At 40.3% G+C, this 12,471-nt stretch overlaps 1 protein-coding gene across 1 annotated transcript in view; it reads right to left on the reverse strand.

Annotated features, from left to right (window-relative positions):
- Positions 1-725: 725 nt before the first annotated feature.
- Positions 726-12,471, reverse strand: part of PUM2 (pumilio RNA binding family member 2) — a 92,508-nt gene continuing 80,762 nt past the window's right edge. The window contains exons 17-22 of the mRNA XM_077488834.1: positions 11,999-12,127; positions 10,777-10,914; positions 9,521-9,646; positions 8,091-8,212; positions 6,954-7,146; positions 726-5,755 (exon numbers count right to left, since the gene is read on the reverse strand). Of these exons, the coding sequence (XP_077344960.1) occupies positions 5,624-5,755; positions 6,954-7,146; positions 8,091-8,212; positions 9,521-9,646; positions 10,777-10,914; positions 11,999-12,127 (840 nt within the window). The 3' untranslated portion in view covers positions 726-5,623. The remainder of the gene's footprint in view (positions 5,756-6,953; positions 7,147-8,090; positions 8,213-9,520; positions 9,647-10,776; positions 10,915-11,998; positions 12,128-12,471) is intronic.

Raw genomic sequence — 12,471 nt, forward strand, 5'->3', positions numbered from 1 at the left:
GACAAAATGTGGAAAATTTCAGGGGGTATGAATACTTTTTCAAGGCACTGTATATGGCAGCCTTAATATTAGGGCTTCATCAGGGTGCTAAGGGAGGGGGGGATTGAAGAAAACCTACCTTTGACCTGCAGCAGATGAAATCTCAGCCTAGGCAAAGTCACTGACCTGGAGCTTAGTGACTGCTTTTTATTGCTAAAAGATACGGCTGTATATTGTGACATATCAGGAATTTATTCATTAAAAGCATTTAAAAAAAAAGTTCATGTAAAGTGAGTGCACAATAGGTTCCAATAGAGTAAGTGGATAGCACAGGGTTAAATTAAAATGGTAATATAGCTTTGGGTACACTGGGCATGGAGTGTGCTGCGGTTTGTAGTGTACACTGGGCATGGAGTGTGCTGCGGTTTGTGGTGTACACAGGGCATGGAGTGTGCTGCAGTTTGTGGTGTACACAGGGCATGGAGTGTGCTGCGGTTTGTGGTGTACACAGGGCATGGAGTGTGCTGCGGTTTGCGGTGTAAACTGGGCATGGAGTGTGCTGCGGTTTGCGGTGTAGACTGGGCATGGAGTGTGCTGCAGTTTGCTGTATATGTTGGTTATGGTGCGCGCTGGTGTTTAATAAACTCCAGTGGGCTATAATTGCCCATCACTTATTGAGCCTGCACACCAGTGACTTCAGCTGCTCCTTAATACCAAGACATTACCCAAGAAAGCTACTACAGACGAAAGGATTAAAAAGTGTTTTAATTATACACATGTGGTCACAATTCTGCCTTTAAAAAGATCCTTGGGAAATGTACATAAGGCCGCTTGTAAATGTACATCATCTATAGGTTATTGTTACAATGCTGTATGTTCACCAAAATTGACAATAATTTACACGTCCTCTTGGTTTTTCAAGCAGGAGACAAAAAAATAATACAGTACTTTCCTATACAAAACGCAAATCACTGGCTTGTTCACTTACAAGACATTACTAGGGGGGTACATACACATACAGAGTGGTCATAAATAAAATAGAAATATTCAGGGACAGTGTAGGTCAAGGACATTTTTATTTTTTTAAAGTCACAGTGGAATTTAGAGCAAATCAAATTTTAATTTACTTCATATAAAGGCGGCTGACTTCTGAAGCATGTATGGAGGTCACAATCTGACAGTGGAGGAGTCCCACTGTCAGAATACAATGTCTTAGCGGGGGAGGTTTATTCCTCTTTCCACCTCACTTGTGTGCATGGGGAATTTTTTTTATTTTTTTCTGATCAGTTACACTAAGAAATAAATGGCCACTTTAAGTCACCAATTGATTTTTACAAGACCTTGATCTACACTGGCTACATACATTCAATTTCACATTATGGCCATCCTGTACGTGTAAATTCCCCAGTCAATCGTTTTATTGTTACTATGCACAATGTACTGCATTCTAATAACACGTTAGAGCCATGATGTATAAACAAGAACACATTTTCCACCGGTAGATAAATAGGATAGCTGGTATTTATATATTTATATTTTATGAAGCTGTATAAAGACCGGTTAAAAAAAAAAAAAAAAGAAAAAATAACCAAACTTGATTCAGAGAAAATAAATTTACATTATACAACACTATATGCCAAGGCAATATAGAAGAGACCCAAATGTACACTGAAATTATTATTTTTTGCCCCTCCCCAGACAGTGGGGAGGTGACACAGTGACATGTACAGCCAAAAGGTTTACAAATGTACACCTGTACAATCAACTACAAAATGAGCAAGGCTTGTAGTAAACAATGAAACTGTAAACGGTCAACTACTCATTAGTTACACTTGTACAATACAAAGCATATACTTCTATAAACAGAGAAAATTACAAACGTAAAGCAATTCGAATATATTTATATGTATATATATATTTATATATTTATATATATTTTTTTTATCAGCGGTTTTGTCATGCGTAAATGTCAAGCTACCATAGGAATTTTCTTTTTTTTCTAACAAACTACGTGTTTTGGCTAATGACAGCAAATAAAAAAAAAAAAACACTTAGCGACTAATTAAAAAAAAAAAAAGAAAAAAGAAGAAGTCACACACTGTTATATGCAAAGGAAAATAAAAATACATAACGATACATTGACTTTACTACCACTGCAGAGGAAAGCATTCATTGTCAGTGCTCAACTATGTGCTAGAGAAACAAAAATGGAGCTGTCTACAGACAGGTTACAATTTAATTTTTTATTTTATTTGCTAGTTTGAGAATTAATAAAGCAGCCTGAGGTTGTAATGAACCACACCAGAGGAATCCACCAAAGCCTCCGTTGCATACAAAAATGGGGGGAGGGGTGTAACAGCATGATTTGCACACTAAAACCCATTTGCCTATACGGTGATTAACAAAAATAAATTGATCGCCTCATTCTTTAGAATCGTTCAAAATTCACTGGTGTTGTAGGCATCAGCAAAATAAAAATAGCACCACCTACTGTCCTTACTGTAGATAAGAAGGGCTCATAACCCATCTGTGATGCAAATGGTCTATGATGCGTATATCCAAGCCATTATATGAACAAGGTACAGCCCATGTTAACACTGAATGCAGCTTTGAAATCGTGCGACTTCATCTGAGATTGTACGATTTCAAAGCCGAAAGTCAGTGTGACTTTGAAGAGATCTGTGCAGCCTTATCCAACATGTACTACTTTTCCAAATTGATGCATCACCGCAAAGTCGGTGTCACACCAATTTGAAAAGTGCAATTGCCAGCAATAGGATGCGACTTGTCATGCGATTTGACACAGCAAATCGCATGGCAAGTCAATCAAATGTGAACGAGGGCTTAACTGGGTCAGACAGGAAATCTACATCCTTACCCACATCTCCAAAGTCTACCAAAGACCAAAATGACTTGTCTCATTTCTTCCTAAGCTCCACAAAATGTTAAGTACTTAATATTAGACACATTCTGCTCAGATGCAAAGAAACCCCCTGAAACATTGTAGAGCCCAGATGTAGGCTTTACTTTTTTTTTTTTTTTTTAAATAAATCAGCTACATAAAATGAAAGCATTTGTACATCTTTATTGTGCTACTTCTGCCCTATTCCTATGCAAGCCACTGTGCTCGGTGGAAGCAATGGTCAACGCCTCTAGTTGCCCCCATGCCCAAAGCACAGTGGTCCAATCTTCTCAGGGATCATTAGCATTGTAAATGGGGTACACTTGGGACCACTGGAGATCTGGACTGTTTAAGGTCCAGATCGAAGCATGCTGTCATGGAGATTCATATAGGAATAGAGCAAGAGCAGTATAAGGGGACAATAAACAAACACCATTGTTTCATGCAGCTCGATTTTAAACATGAAATAGAAAAAAGCTACAATTAGGACTTCAGTAGTTTGGGTCAAAAACACAAGGGGACACATGTACAAGTCACCTTCACAGAGAAATGTGTGCCGCTGCTCCCCCTCGTCTAGTCTGGCTGGAAAGAACTCCCATGATTTCTACAGTTGATGTAATCCCTTGTTGCTAACTGGCTGGCAGAGATTTTATTTCCTTCCCACACTTTTTACAAAAGGTTTTTATGGGAATGATTCATAACTCATATAGGGTCAAGGATCTTGATCTCAGCAAAATCTTGCTGTTAGTCTGTGTTGTTCCTGATAGGCAGGGGCAAGTAAAAAATATGATGTGCAAGAAATCTCACACTCATTATGCAAACAAACAAAAAAAAAAAAAACATAGCACATGTATCTTTGCATCATGAATATGACCTTGCGATGGGGCTGTGATGTTCTCACCAGTTCTCCTTTCAGAGGTGTTGCTCATTAGATTTCATACGTCCCATTGACTGTCTGAAAAACTCATCCAACTCAACTGGCGGCACAGAAAAAAAAAATTTGCAGGTGCGTACACCTTACAAGGTTGTCAGAAAAAAACAAAAAAACAAACACTAGTTTAATCATGTAGACAAACTATGGGAGATACTTGTGTATTATACTCAAGTCTCTCTAAAAGATAAGCCCTTACAGTGTGCCTGAGATACAGTAAGTCCATTTATCTTTTCCTGGGCTTCAAATCCTATGATGCTGATGTGATGTAGAGCAGACAAATGAAAAAGAAGTCGCTCATCTTGACCCAAGAAATCAGGATCTAAAGTGAACCTTTACTTTGCCATTCAGGGCAAAGAAATATGTTCACCCTAATCCCCCTCTCCCCAGCAGTATATAGGTACTTTCCTTTCACTCCCACACTGCCTTGTTCTGCCTCTGGAAGCAAAAGCCCTGTTTAAGCTACAAATTTTAAAAGTTGTATCTTACCCAGGGCTATTGGCACAAAGCTATCACATTTCCAGTCAAGTTTCTGTATACCCAAAGTAATGGCAGTTTACTTTGGCTCCCAACATTGAACAAGGTGACTGGGGAGCAAAGGATAAGTAGGTATGTTGGGGATGTGGTATTGCCTTGTCTTTAATGGGCAAAGCACAGGTTTCGGTTAAGGGTGTCCTTTGCATAAAAAGACTAAAATGTAATCTTGACAACAGCAGTAACCGCAACAGAAAGCCTTACCATACATTTGGGCACTGTCATCACCCTGTAACAAAATGGCTGTCTTGCAGATATCATTTGTGTATTTTGGACAGTTAGGTCTCATACAAATTTTAGGTCATACAACATGGCTCCAGTCACACCAGTCCACATATAACCATACACTAGTCTTAAACCGGCCATACACAGCTTGAATATCTGACAATCAGGTTGAATTGGCTAAAAATTGAGTCGTGAGTGGCCCTGTTGGCACCACCCAAAGTTGATTTAAAAATCAAAGGAGATGATGGGTGGAAAAGTGTCAACCATGAACTCACTACTTGAGTATTCAAGCCACCGCATGTGCTACAACTGTCTGAAAACGACAGCCAACAGGGAAGATTCCTGCAACAGCGAATGGGGGATACTGACCAATTTCTAAACCCCTACTGACCATCCCCTCACAGCCTCTCTCATTACATCATAAAACATGGCTTTAGTCAAATAGTGTCATGTCCAACCATGCATTAGCCTAAGCTGCTACTGCCCAGTGGACTGATAGGCCTCTATCATCACAAAACTAGACTGCCATCTCCAGTAAACTAGCACACAGTCTATCTATAAAATGTGCCCATGTATTTTGATCACCTGTAAAGAAATTGATAATTAACAAAACAAAATAAGACTCATACTCTATTTACAAGCAGATACTCCATGCTCGTGGGAGACTAACCCAACTGGCAAACCAGCGTATTAAAATACTGTACTTTTCCCTTTTAAAAACTACCACTTTTTACAGGAACTTTACAAGGTAAAAATTTACAAAATATGTGACAGCTTGATACAATTACATCATTTACAGGCCCTGTTTTTTTTTTTATTATTTTTTTTTTTTAAACTAACAGGCAGTTGGGTGAGTCTTCCACTGAAGCTGGAGGCAGGCCCAAAATGTACACCCGGAGCCACAGTGAGATTTCAAGTGGGGAAAATAATAAATAGTGCGATACACATCTGCTCTTCTTATAGGAAGCGAAGTGGAAAGGTTTGATAGCTTCTTGTAAAGGTTGAGAGGTGTGATGAATATCGGTATTTTATTCTTCCTTCCTCCTCGTCCACTACAGCATTCCATTAGAGGGCCCTACCATTGGCCCCAGGTCAGTGCTAGTCTTCATGTAATACTTCTCCAGCTTGGCCAGTATGTGTTTCCCGTAGGTATATTTACGCAGTGTGGTGATGTGTGGTCGAATCTTAAAAGGAATAAAAAAAAAAAAAAAACTAGATAAAATGGTTTGTAAAATACAAGAATTATGTCATGCAATACAACTCAATACTAATCACAAGTAATGTTCAGGAATAACACTACTAAAAGCAGACAGATTTTTCTTGATTGCCCCATAAACAGACATTGTTGATGGGGGAATCCCTCCCGCTGAGCTATTGTGTTCTCCCAGGGTGGGGTGGGGGGCAGTAAGCCATCCCAGCCAGGAGAACATAATGATTATTGCTAGCAGCTATAGCCGCTGGCAATAATCACATACTACAAATCCAACATGCTGGTTATACCCAAGTCGATCAATGGACTGACTTGGGTACAATCAACCTGCCTATAGAAGGTTTGAATCTGGTCAGATAATTGTTTAAGTGGCTGAGAACCAAACCATCTATGGCTGGCTTTAATCACTCAGTTGTTATACATCTCCTTGACTATTGCAACTCTCCCCAGTCTATCATGAACGTCTGTCAGATTTATTCACTTTATCAACCTTAGTGTCCGCCGACCCCCTCTGCTAATCCTTAAACTGGCCTCCACTTGCCCAGTGAATGAATTTAACAACATTAACTGTCCAACAACCTTGTCTCAAAATATCACCCAAACTGTCCTCTCAGCTTTCCCCCAGAACCGATTGCTCTCTAGCTCTCTCCTCCCATCCTCACCTTCAGAATTTCTCCAGAGCCCCTTCCAATCCTTTTGAACTCCCTACCCCTATCTGTCCAGCTATCTTTTAGTCTGTCTGCCTTTAGGTGATCGCTGAAAACTTTTTATAACGTGCTCCGTAAACTGTTGGTGCTATAAAAATCCTGTATTATAAGAATATACTAAAAAAGGACCACCTGTCTTAGGTTTGTGTGTATTGGTTTTATTTGACGTCAGATAGAACACACAAGTAGTGCCTTCCAACCTGGCTGTTTAATCAGAAGACATAAAAATGTCAAGGTTTTGGTACCAGCAGACAGCCTCTCAAGGGGAAACAAGAACGGTTTGAAAGTCACGTCCAATCACTATTCTTTCTCCCAATGCAAGCTAGAACAGATTATCTGCTCCTCTCTTCACAGCCATAAACATGTATTTCACTGGGCTGAATGCACTTTGTTGTGCGGCCATCAGTCTTGCCCTCCATGTCTGTGGGCACTTTTAATTTTACAATCTAGGCAAGTAAGCTTTACCTTATGCATGATGATTTTGCGCTGAGCGGGCTCAGCCATGTCAATCATCTTCTGCACCACGTAGTTTGCATACTGGTCCTTCATCATGGTGTATAAGGCACTGTGAGGACCGTCATTCTGGCAGCAGACCTCATCAATGAGCAAAGCCCTCTCCGTACGGGACGAATGGGAGACGCACTTCTCTACAACATTGCTAAGTAGAAAAGGAAGACACAGATTCATGTAAGAGAGAAGATTTGGTGAACAGATGCACACAGTTGTACTCAATGCATTTAGATCAGCTTCATTACAATAAGCACAGTAAATTGCTAAAAGCAGACATCTGACGGATATGGCAAACAGAATACCATTGCAAATTGCATTGTGTTATGCTATAGGACAATGTGACAAAGGATGACAATCAAGTATAGCCTCAAGCCCTGGTTCACACTTCTGCGCCGCAAATTTGGTGCAAACTTAAAGAGGTAAATGGTGCGAGTTTGCATTGCAAATTACTTTCTATGCAAATTTATGAGGGGATTGGTCACATCTGCGATTCTATTTTCTATAAAATCTAGGCAAAAGTTTTTTGCAGTGATGAACACTGGACTGTGATTTCAATCTGGTCCCTTAGTAGTCTATGGAACTGAAATTGGCACTGCATCTAACTCACGTAGGACCTTTTTAAGACCCAGATGAAATTCACACTGCATATATGTGAACAGCCCTCACTGGAAATAACGCTTTTTTTTAATTGACATGCGAATCTATCCTTTTCGGATTGCATCTGATCTGCATAGAATTTGCATAAGTGTGAATTGGGGCTAAAACCTGCTCCAAACACACCTTTATTTCCAACTAACCATTTAAGGCACAAACAGTTGGGGCAGCACAAAAGAGAAGAGCTCAATAACACTCCGGGGAAAAAAAAGCAAAATTCTGTAGTCCGATTTATTAGAGAAGACAAGGCCATCATTTTCCTAAAATCCACATTTGCCACAAAAAAAAAAAAAAGCAGGTGCATTCATTTGTAAAATAGAAAAAGCCTGCAGAGATAACTTGTCTGTCAAGTAAATAAGTAACTGTTCATGAAGACACAATCAATAGACTATATTTACAGGTGGGAAGTAACAGACATTAAGACCATAGACCATTTACCTTGCAAATTTGTGCTGACTGAGGGCTAAAACCTTTCCTCTTATCTCAGAAACAATCTTGCTCTTGTCTTCAGTTCGGCCATGTTCCAATACATGCTGAATGACATAATTACCATACTGATCCTGTAGGAAGAAAGCAAACCATAAAAACAGATAAATATGCAATTCTTTGCAGTTGGTGTGCACCAACAACTATGCTCTCACTCTTACATTACGTATACTCAAAAAGCCAGGAGATGGAGTGTGAGGTCAAGCAGTTGATAGGGTTTCAGGTGACCTCAGACCCAAGCATGACTCAATCCATCAAACATGAATGGAGGAATTCAATAAAGCGTTAATGTCAATTTTCCCTAAGAACTACCTGCTTTTAATTCCGGCAATCCAGTTTTGGTACATTAGGGACAAATGTGCCTAATTCAGTTTGTTCTTTCCACCACCACTTTAAGAACCTGCGCTCTTGGCAGCGAGATTCTCAAATCATATTACAAAACTGGTGGCATTAAAACCAACTCTGAGTGGGTGTATAGTAGAGGTGCCCCTAATGGAAATTTTGATGCCGAAACTGAAAATTCAGGATGCACTTAGCCGAAAATCAGTTTTTAAAAAAAATATATATATATATTTTTTAATACAATTGTATTATATTCAACTTTTTATTTAATATCCTAAATCTAATAATCAGTACCTTTAGCGCAAGAAAGATAAATCACTTTAAATTCTACGTATGTCAAAAGTACTGGTCCATTGTGCCTCTGTGGTGTTAATCTTTTTTGCTGCATTTTTGGTCAGAAAAAAAAAAAAAAATGCACCAAAATCGTACCTTCCCACTGAAATGCATCGAAAACACAGCAAGAACACATCAATAATGCAGCCCTTAATTTTTTGATGCATTTTTGAGTCACATGACCTATGAAAAACACAGAAGCACAGTAAAATAGTGCGCGTTTTCGGTGCCATTAGGGGCATATTTTACTTTGACAAATTGCTATGTTTTGGTGCATCACTAGTGTATAGAGGTACAAGTTTATGTTGGGAAGCCTTTAATCTGCAGTGTAAGTGTACTGTAGGTGCAGGCATCTCCCTGCTTCATTCAATCTGTGCTTCTGACAGCACTCCTGCTGCTTCTTGAGCTATATCCCAGTAGTCATGGGGGGTGGGGTGGGGGTTGGGGGGGACTGACATGAGGAAGCACACCCCTGCCCCCCCCCCCCCCAAGGCATTATTCAGTAGTGAGGAAAAAAAAATCAGCTTAAGGGAGCCTACAAAGAATACTAGTGACAAGTTATTTTCTGTACACTTGCCTTTTTAGGGCACACCCTTCATAGCATAGGTCCTCTAATTATGCTAATAGGCATACCATTTTAAATATTTATCTCTGAAAATAAAGGAATAAAAGTACCAGGATCTTCCTTTAGGTTAATGAAGTTTTACCTGCACTAGCTGCTCTGTGCTTTGATGTAACTCCTCCAGAATAGGCATAGTCTGTTCCACAGTGCAATGCTCCAGTATGCGCTGTATTACTCTGCAGCCATAGGGGTGGGTGGAGAGTACATACACCTGATAGATAAAAAAAAAAAAAAAAAAAAAAAAACACACAAACACAATCAGAAACTGTCCAAAGCCACAGTGAAATCACAATTGACTTAAGTGAAGACTGCCTACTGAAAATGCTACTTTTTTAGTTATCCTGATCTTTTTCATTCAATATTCTTAAGGGCCCGCTCACATTAATGCAGCACTTTAAATTGCGCTGTGTGAAGCCAGACTTTGGGAAAAATTCAAAACTAGCCTTGCAGTGAGGCTCCCCCGTTAAATGCTCATTTTTGTCTAAGGTACTATTAAATAGTTTTATACCCTTATCCTTCACTCCGGCAGGTTCTCCTCTCCGTGTGACCATCCTCCTGAAGCTGCTTATTTTGGCTCTCTATGCATCTGAAGCCATCATCACATGCAACCAACAGTCCTGCACTGTAAGGGAGGCCCCCAAAGGCCCACTCACAGCCCAGAGCAATGCAGTGAAAAGCCAAGCGGCTGGGGGAGGAAGGGTTAAGGTGAATCTGCTTATAAAATGGTATCCAAAACAATTACAAATATTTAATCCTTGTAGTGGGGAGGGGGGTGGGCGACCCACTGCAGTGGCAGTTTTCAATTTTCCCAAAGTTTAGCTACAAAGCAGGCCTTATTTTTATCAGTCTTAATAAAAGTAAAAAAACTACACCGCAATACAAATCTAGTCTTGTCTTTTTTGCCAGAATGTAATAATAATAATAATAAAAAAAACAACTCAGCTGAAAAGCCAGTCAATTAGCATTTTCATAAGGAGGGTCAGCTGTTATAGTCTGTATGCACCTCCAATTCTCATAAAAAATTTTTTTATGTATTCATGACCGTACAAAAAAAAAACAAGGGGACCAACTTTCCTTTGCTGAAAAGCAGTTTCATCTGCCGCACAGAGGAGGGGTTGTCACTGCAAGGATGAGCTGCCTTTACTGTTCCTGCCAACAGAGGTGTTGAAGGACAACAGCACATGTGAGCTGGATACCTGCTCTGCTAGAACTGTGCTATATGCAAGTTTATCCAGGGAATTAATATGAACGTTATTGCTTAAAACCGTTTTGCTTCCTACTTTGAAGAGATTGTTCTCAACCCAACTGGAAGTTTATACACCAACATGTATACAAACCCACCTGTCCTTTGAAGGCATCAATGATGAACTGGAGAGCCTGTGGCTGCACACATTCAATACATTTTTGTACCACATGGTTTCCGTTCTGATCTTTTACACACTTCAGTACATGTCCATCCAGCTCCCTCACCATCTCACTCTGCAAAAAATAAAAGAAAGAAAATTACTCACTAAAGACTTCATTCAGCTTCATGATGCTAGACGTGCTGATCAATCTCAGACTCTTTTAGGGGTATAATTTACCTTGGGTTCACACTGTTGCAAGACAGCGTTTAAATCGCACACGTTCCCGCACCTGCGGACAAAATAAGCCGCTCTTTTGCAGACGTATTCATGTGCATGATACTGCATGGTTAAAAAGCACCATGTGGTTTCAGTGCGGCAGCCATTTTGAAAAGACGCAGGGACCCATTTCCTGAGATTTCCTGCAGGTACAGCTGTCCATTCAAATGAATGAGCTGCTGTGTCCGCACAAATGTTGAAGGAAACATGATGGTGTGAACCTAGCCCTAGTCATACTAATGAGATAAGATGTGCTTAGCTTTACACTTTGCCAAATTCAAAGGAGAGAAATGCAAGGGCTGTCACTGCAAATTCATTGTGACCCATAACAAGCATGCAGCCATTAAAATCAAAACTCCATCTGCATACTTAATCTGTGTTAGTGACCTAAAGCTACAAGATCAGCACGAGTCAAGCAATGACCAACTTCAGAAGGAGAGTGGCTTCTCTTAGCAGTTATCCTTTAAGGAGACACGGTGACCCGTCTGCAATTGCACCCTTGACAATTTAGTAAATGTGCACCTTCAATAATACAAATTTTTTAAAGTTTGTTCAAATAAAATTGCGTATTCAATGAAGGTTGCCAAATTTAATTCTAAGGGCACTTTCACACTGGGGCGGTAAGGGGCGTCGACTGTAAAGTGCCACTATTTTTATCAGTGCTTTATCGTCGTTTTAGTGGCCGATTAAGGGGCTAATAGTGCCCGTGTATGGCCAAAGCGCTTTGGCAGCGCTGCTCATTGATTTTATACACCGCTCCTAAAGCGCCCCAAAGATGCTAATTGCAGGACTTTTAACGTCCCGCAAGCGCACCGCTTCAGTGTGAAAGCACTGGCTTTCACACAGGAGATGCGTTTTGCGGGTGCTATTTTTACCGCTAAAAAGTCTGTAAATTGCCTCAGTGTGAAAGTAGTCTAAGTGATGAAGGCAAAAAAACATACCTGCTGATCCGGAGATATGGATTCCAGTGCTTTCTGAATAACACGGCACCCGTACATCTGTAAAGCCAAAGGAAGTACATGTCCGCGTATTCGTGTTGCCAGTGCCAACTTCTGATCCATGCTGCCAAACTGAAAGAAAAGTTTAGATGCTGATACTGGATTTGACTTAAGCATGCTTAAAGTGGTTGTAAAGCTTTTTTTCTTGCTTTTTTTAAACATGTCATACTTACCTCCACTGTGCAGTTTGAGTGGCCCTGATCATCCTCTTCAGGCACCTTGGTGGTGCCATCAGCTCCTCCGCACATCGTATAACCCCCCTAGGAGAACCATTCTCCTGGGGGTTTACCTTGCAAGTGCACTCCCGAGTTCAGCATTTGCATCTATAGACACAGAATGTAGGGTTCTGCCCCACCCCATTCAATTTGATTGACAGCAGCAGGAGCCAATGACTGCGCTGCTATCTATCCAATCAA

This window comes from Lithobates pipiens, unplaced genomic scaffold (genome assembly GCF_037356315.1).
Source record: "Lithobates pipiens isolate NorthernLeopardFrog02 unplaced genomic scaffold, aLitPip1_a1.2 Scaffold_18, whole genome shotgun sequence".
Taxonomy (NCBI): Eukaryota; Metazoa; Chordata; class Amphibia; order Anura; family Ranidae; genus Lithobates; species Lithobates pipiens.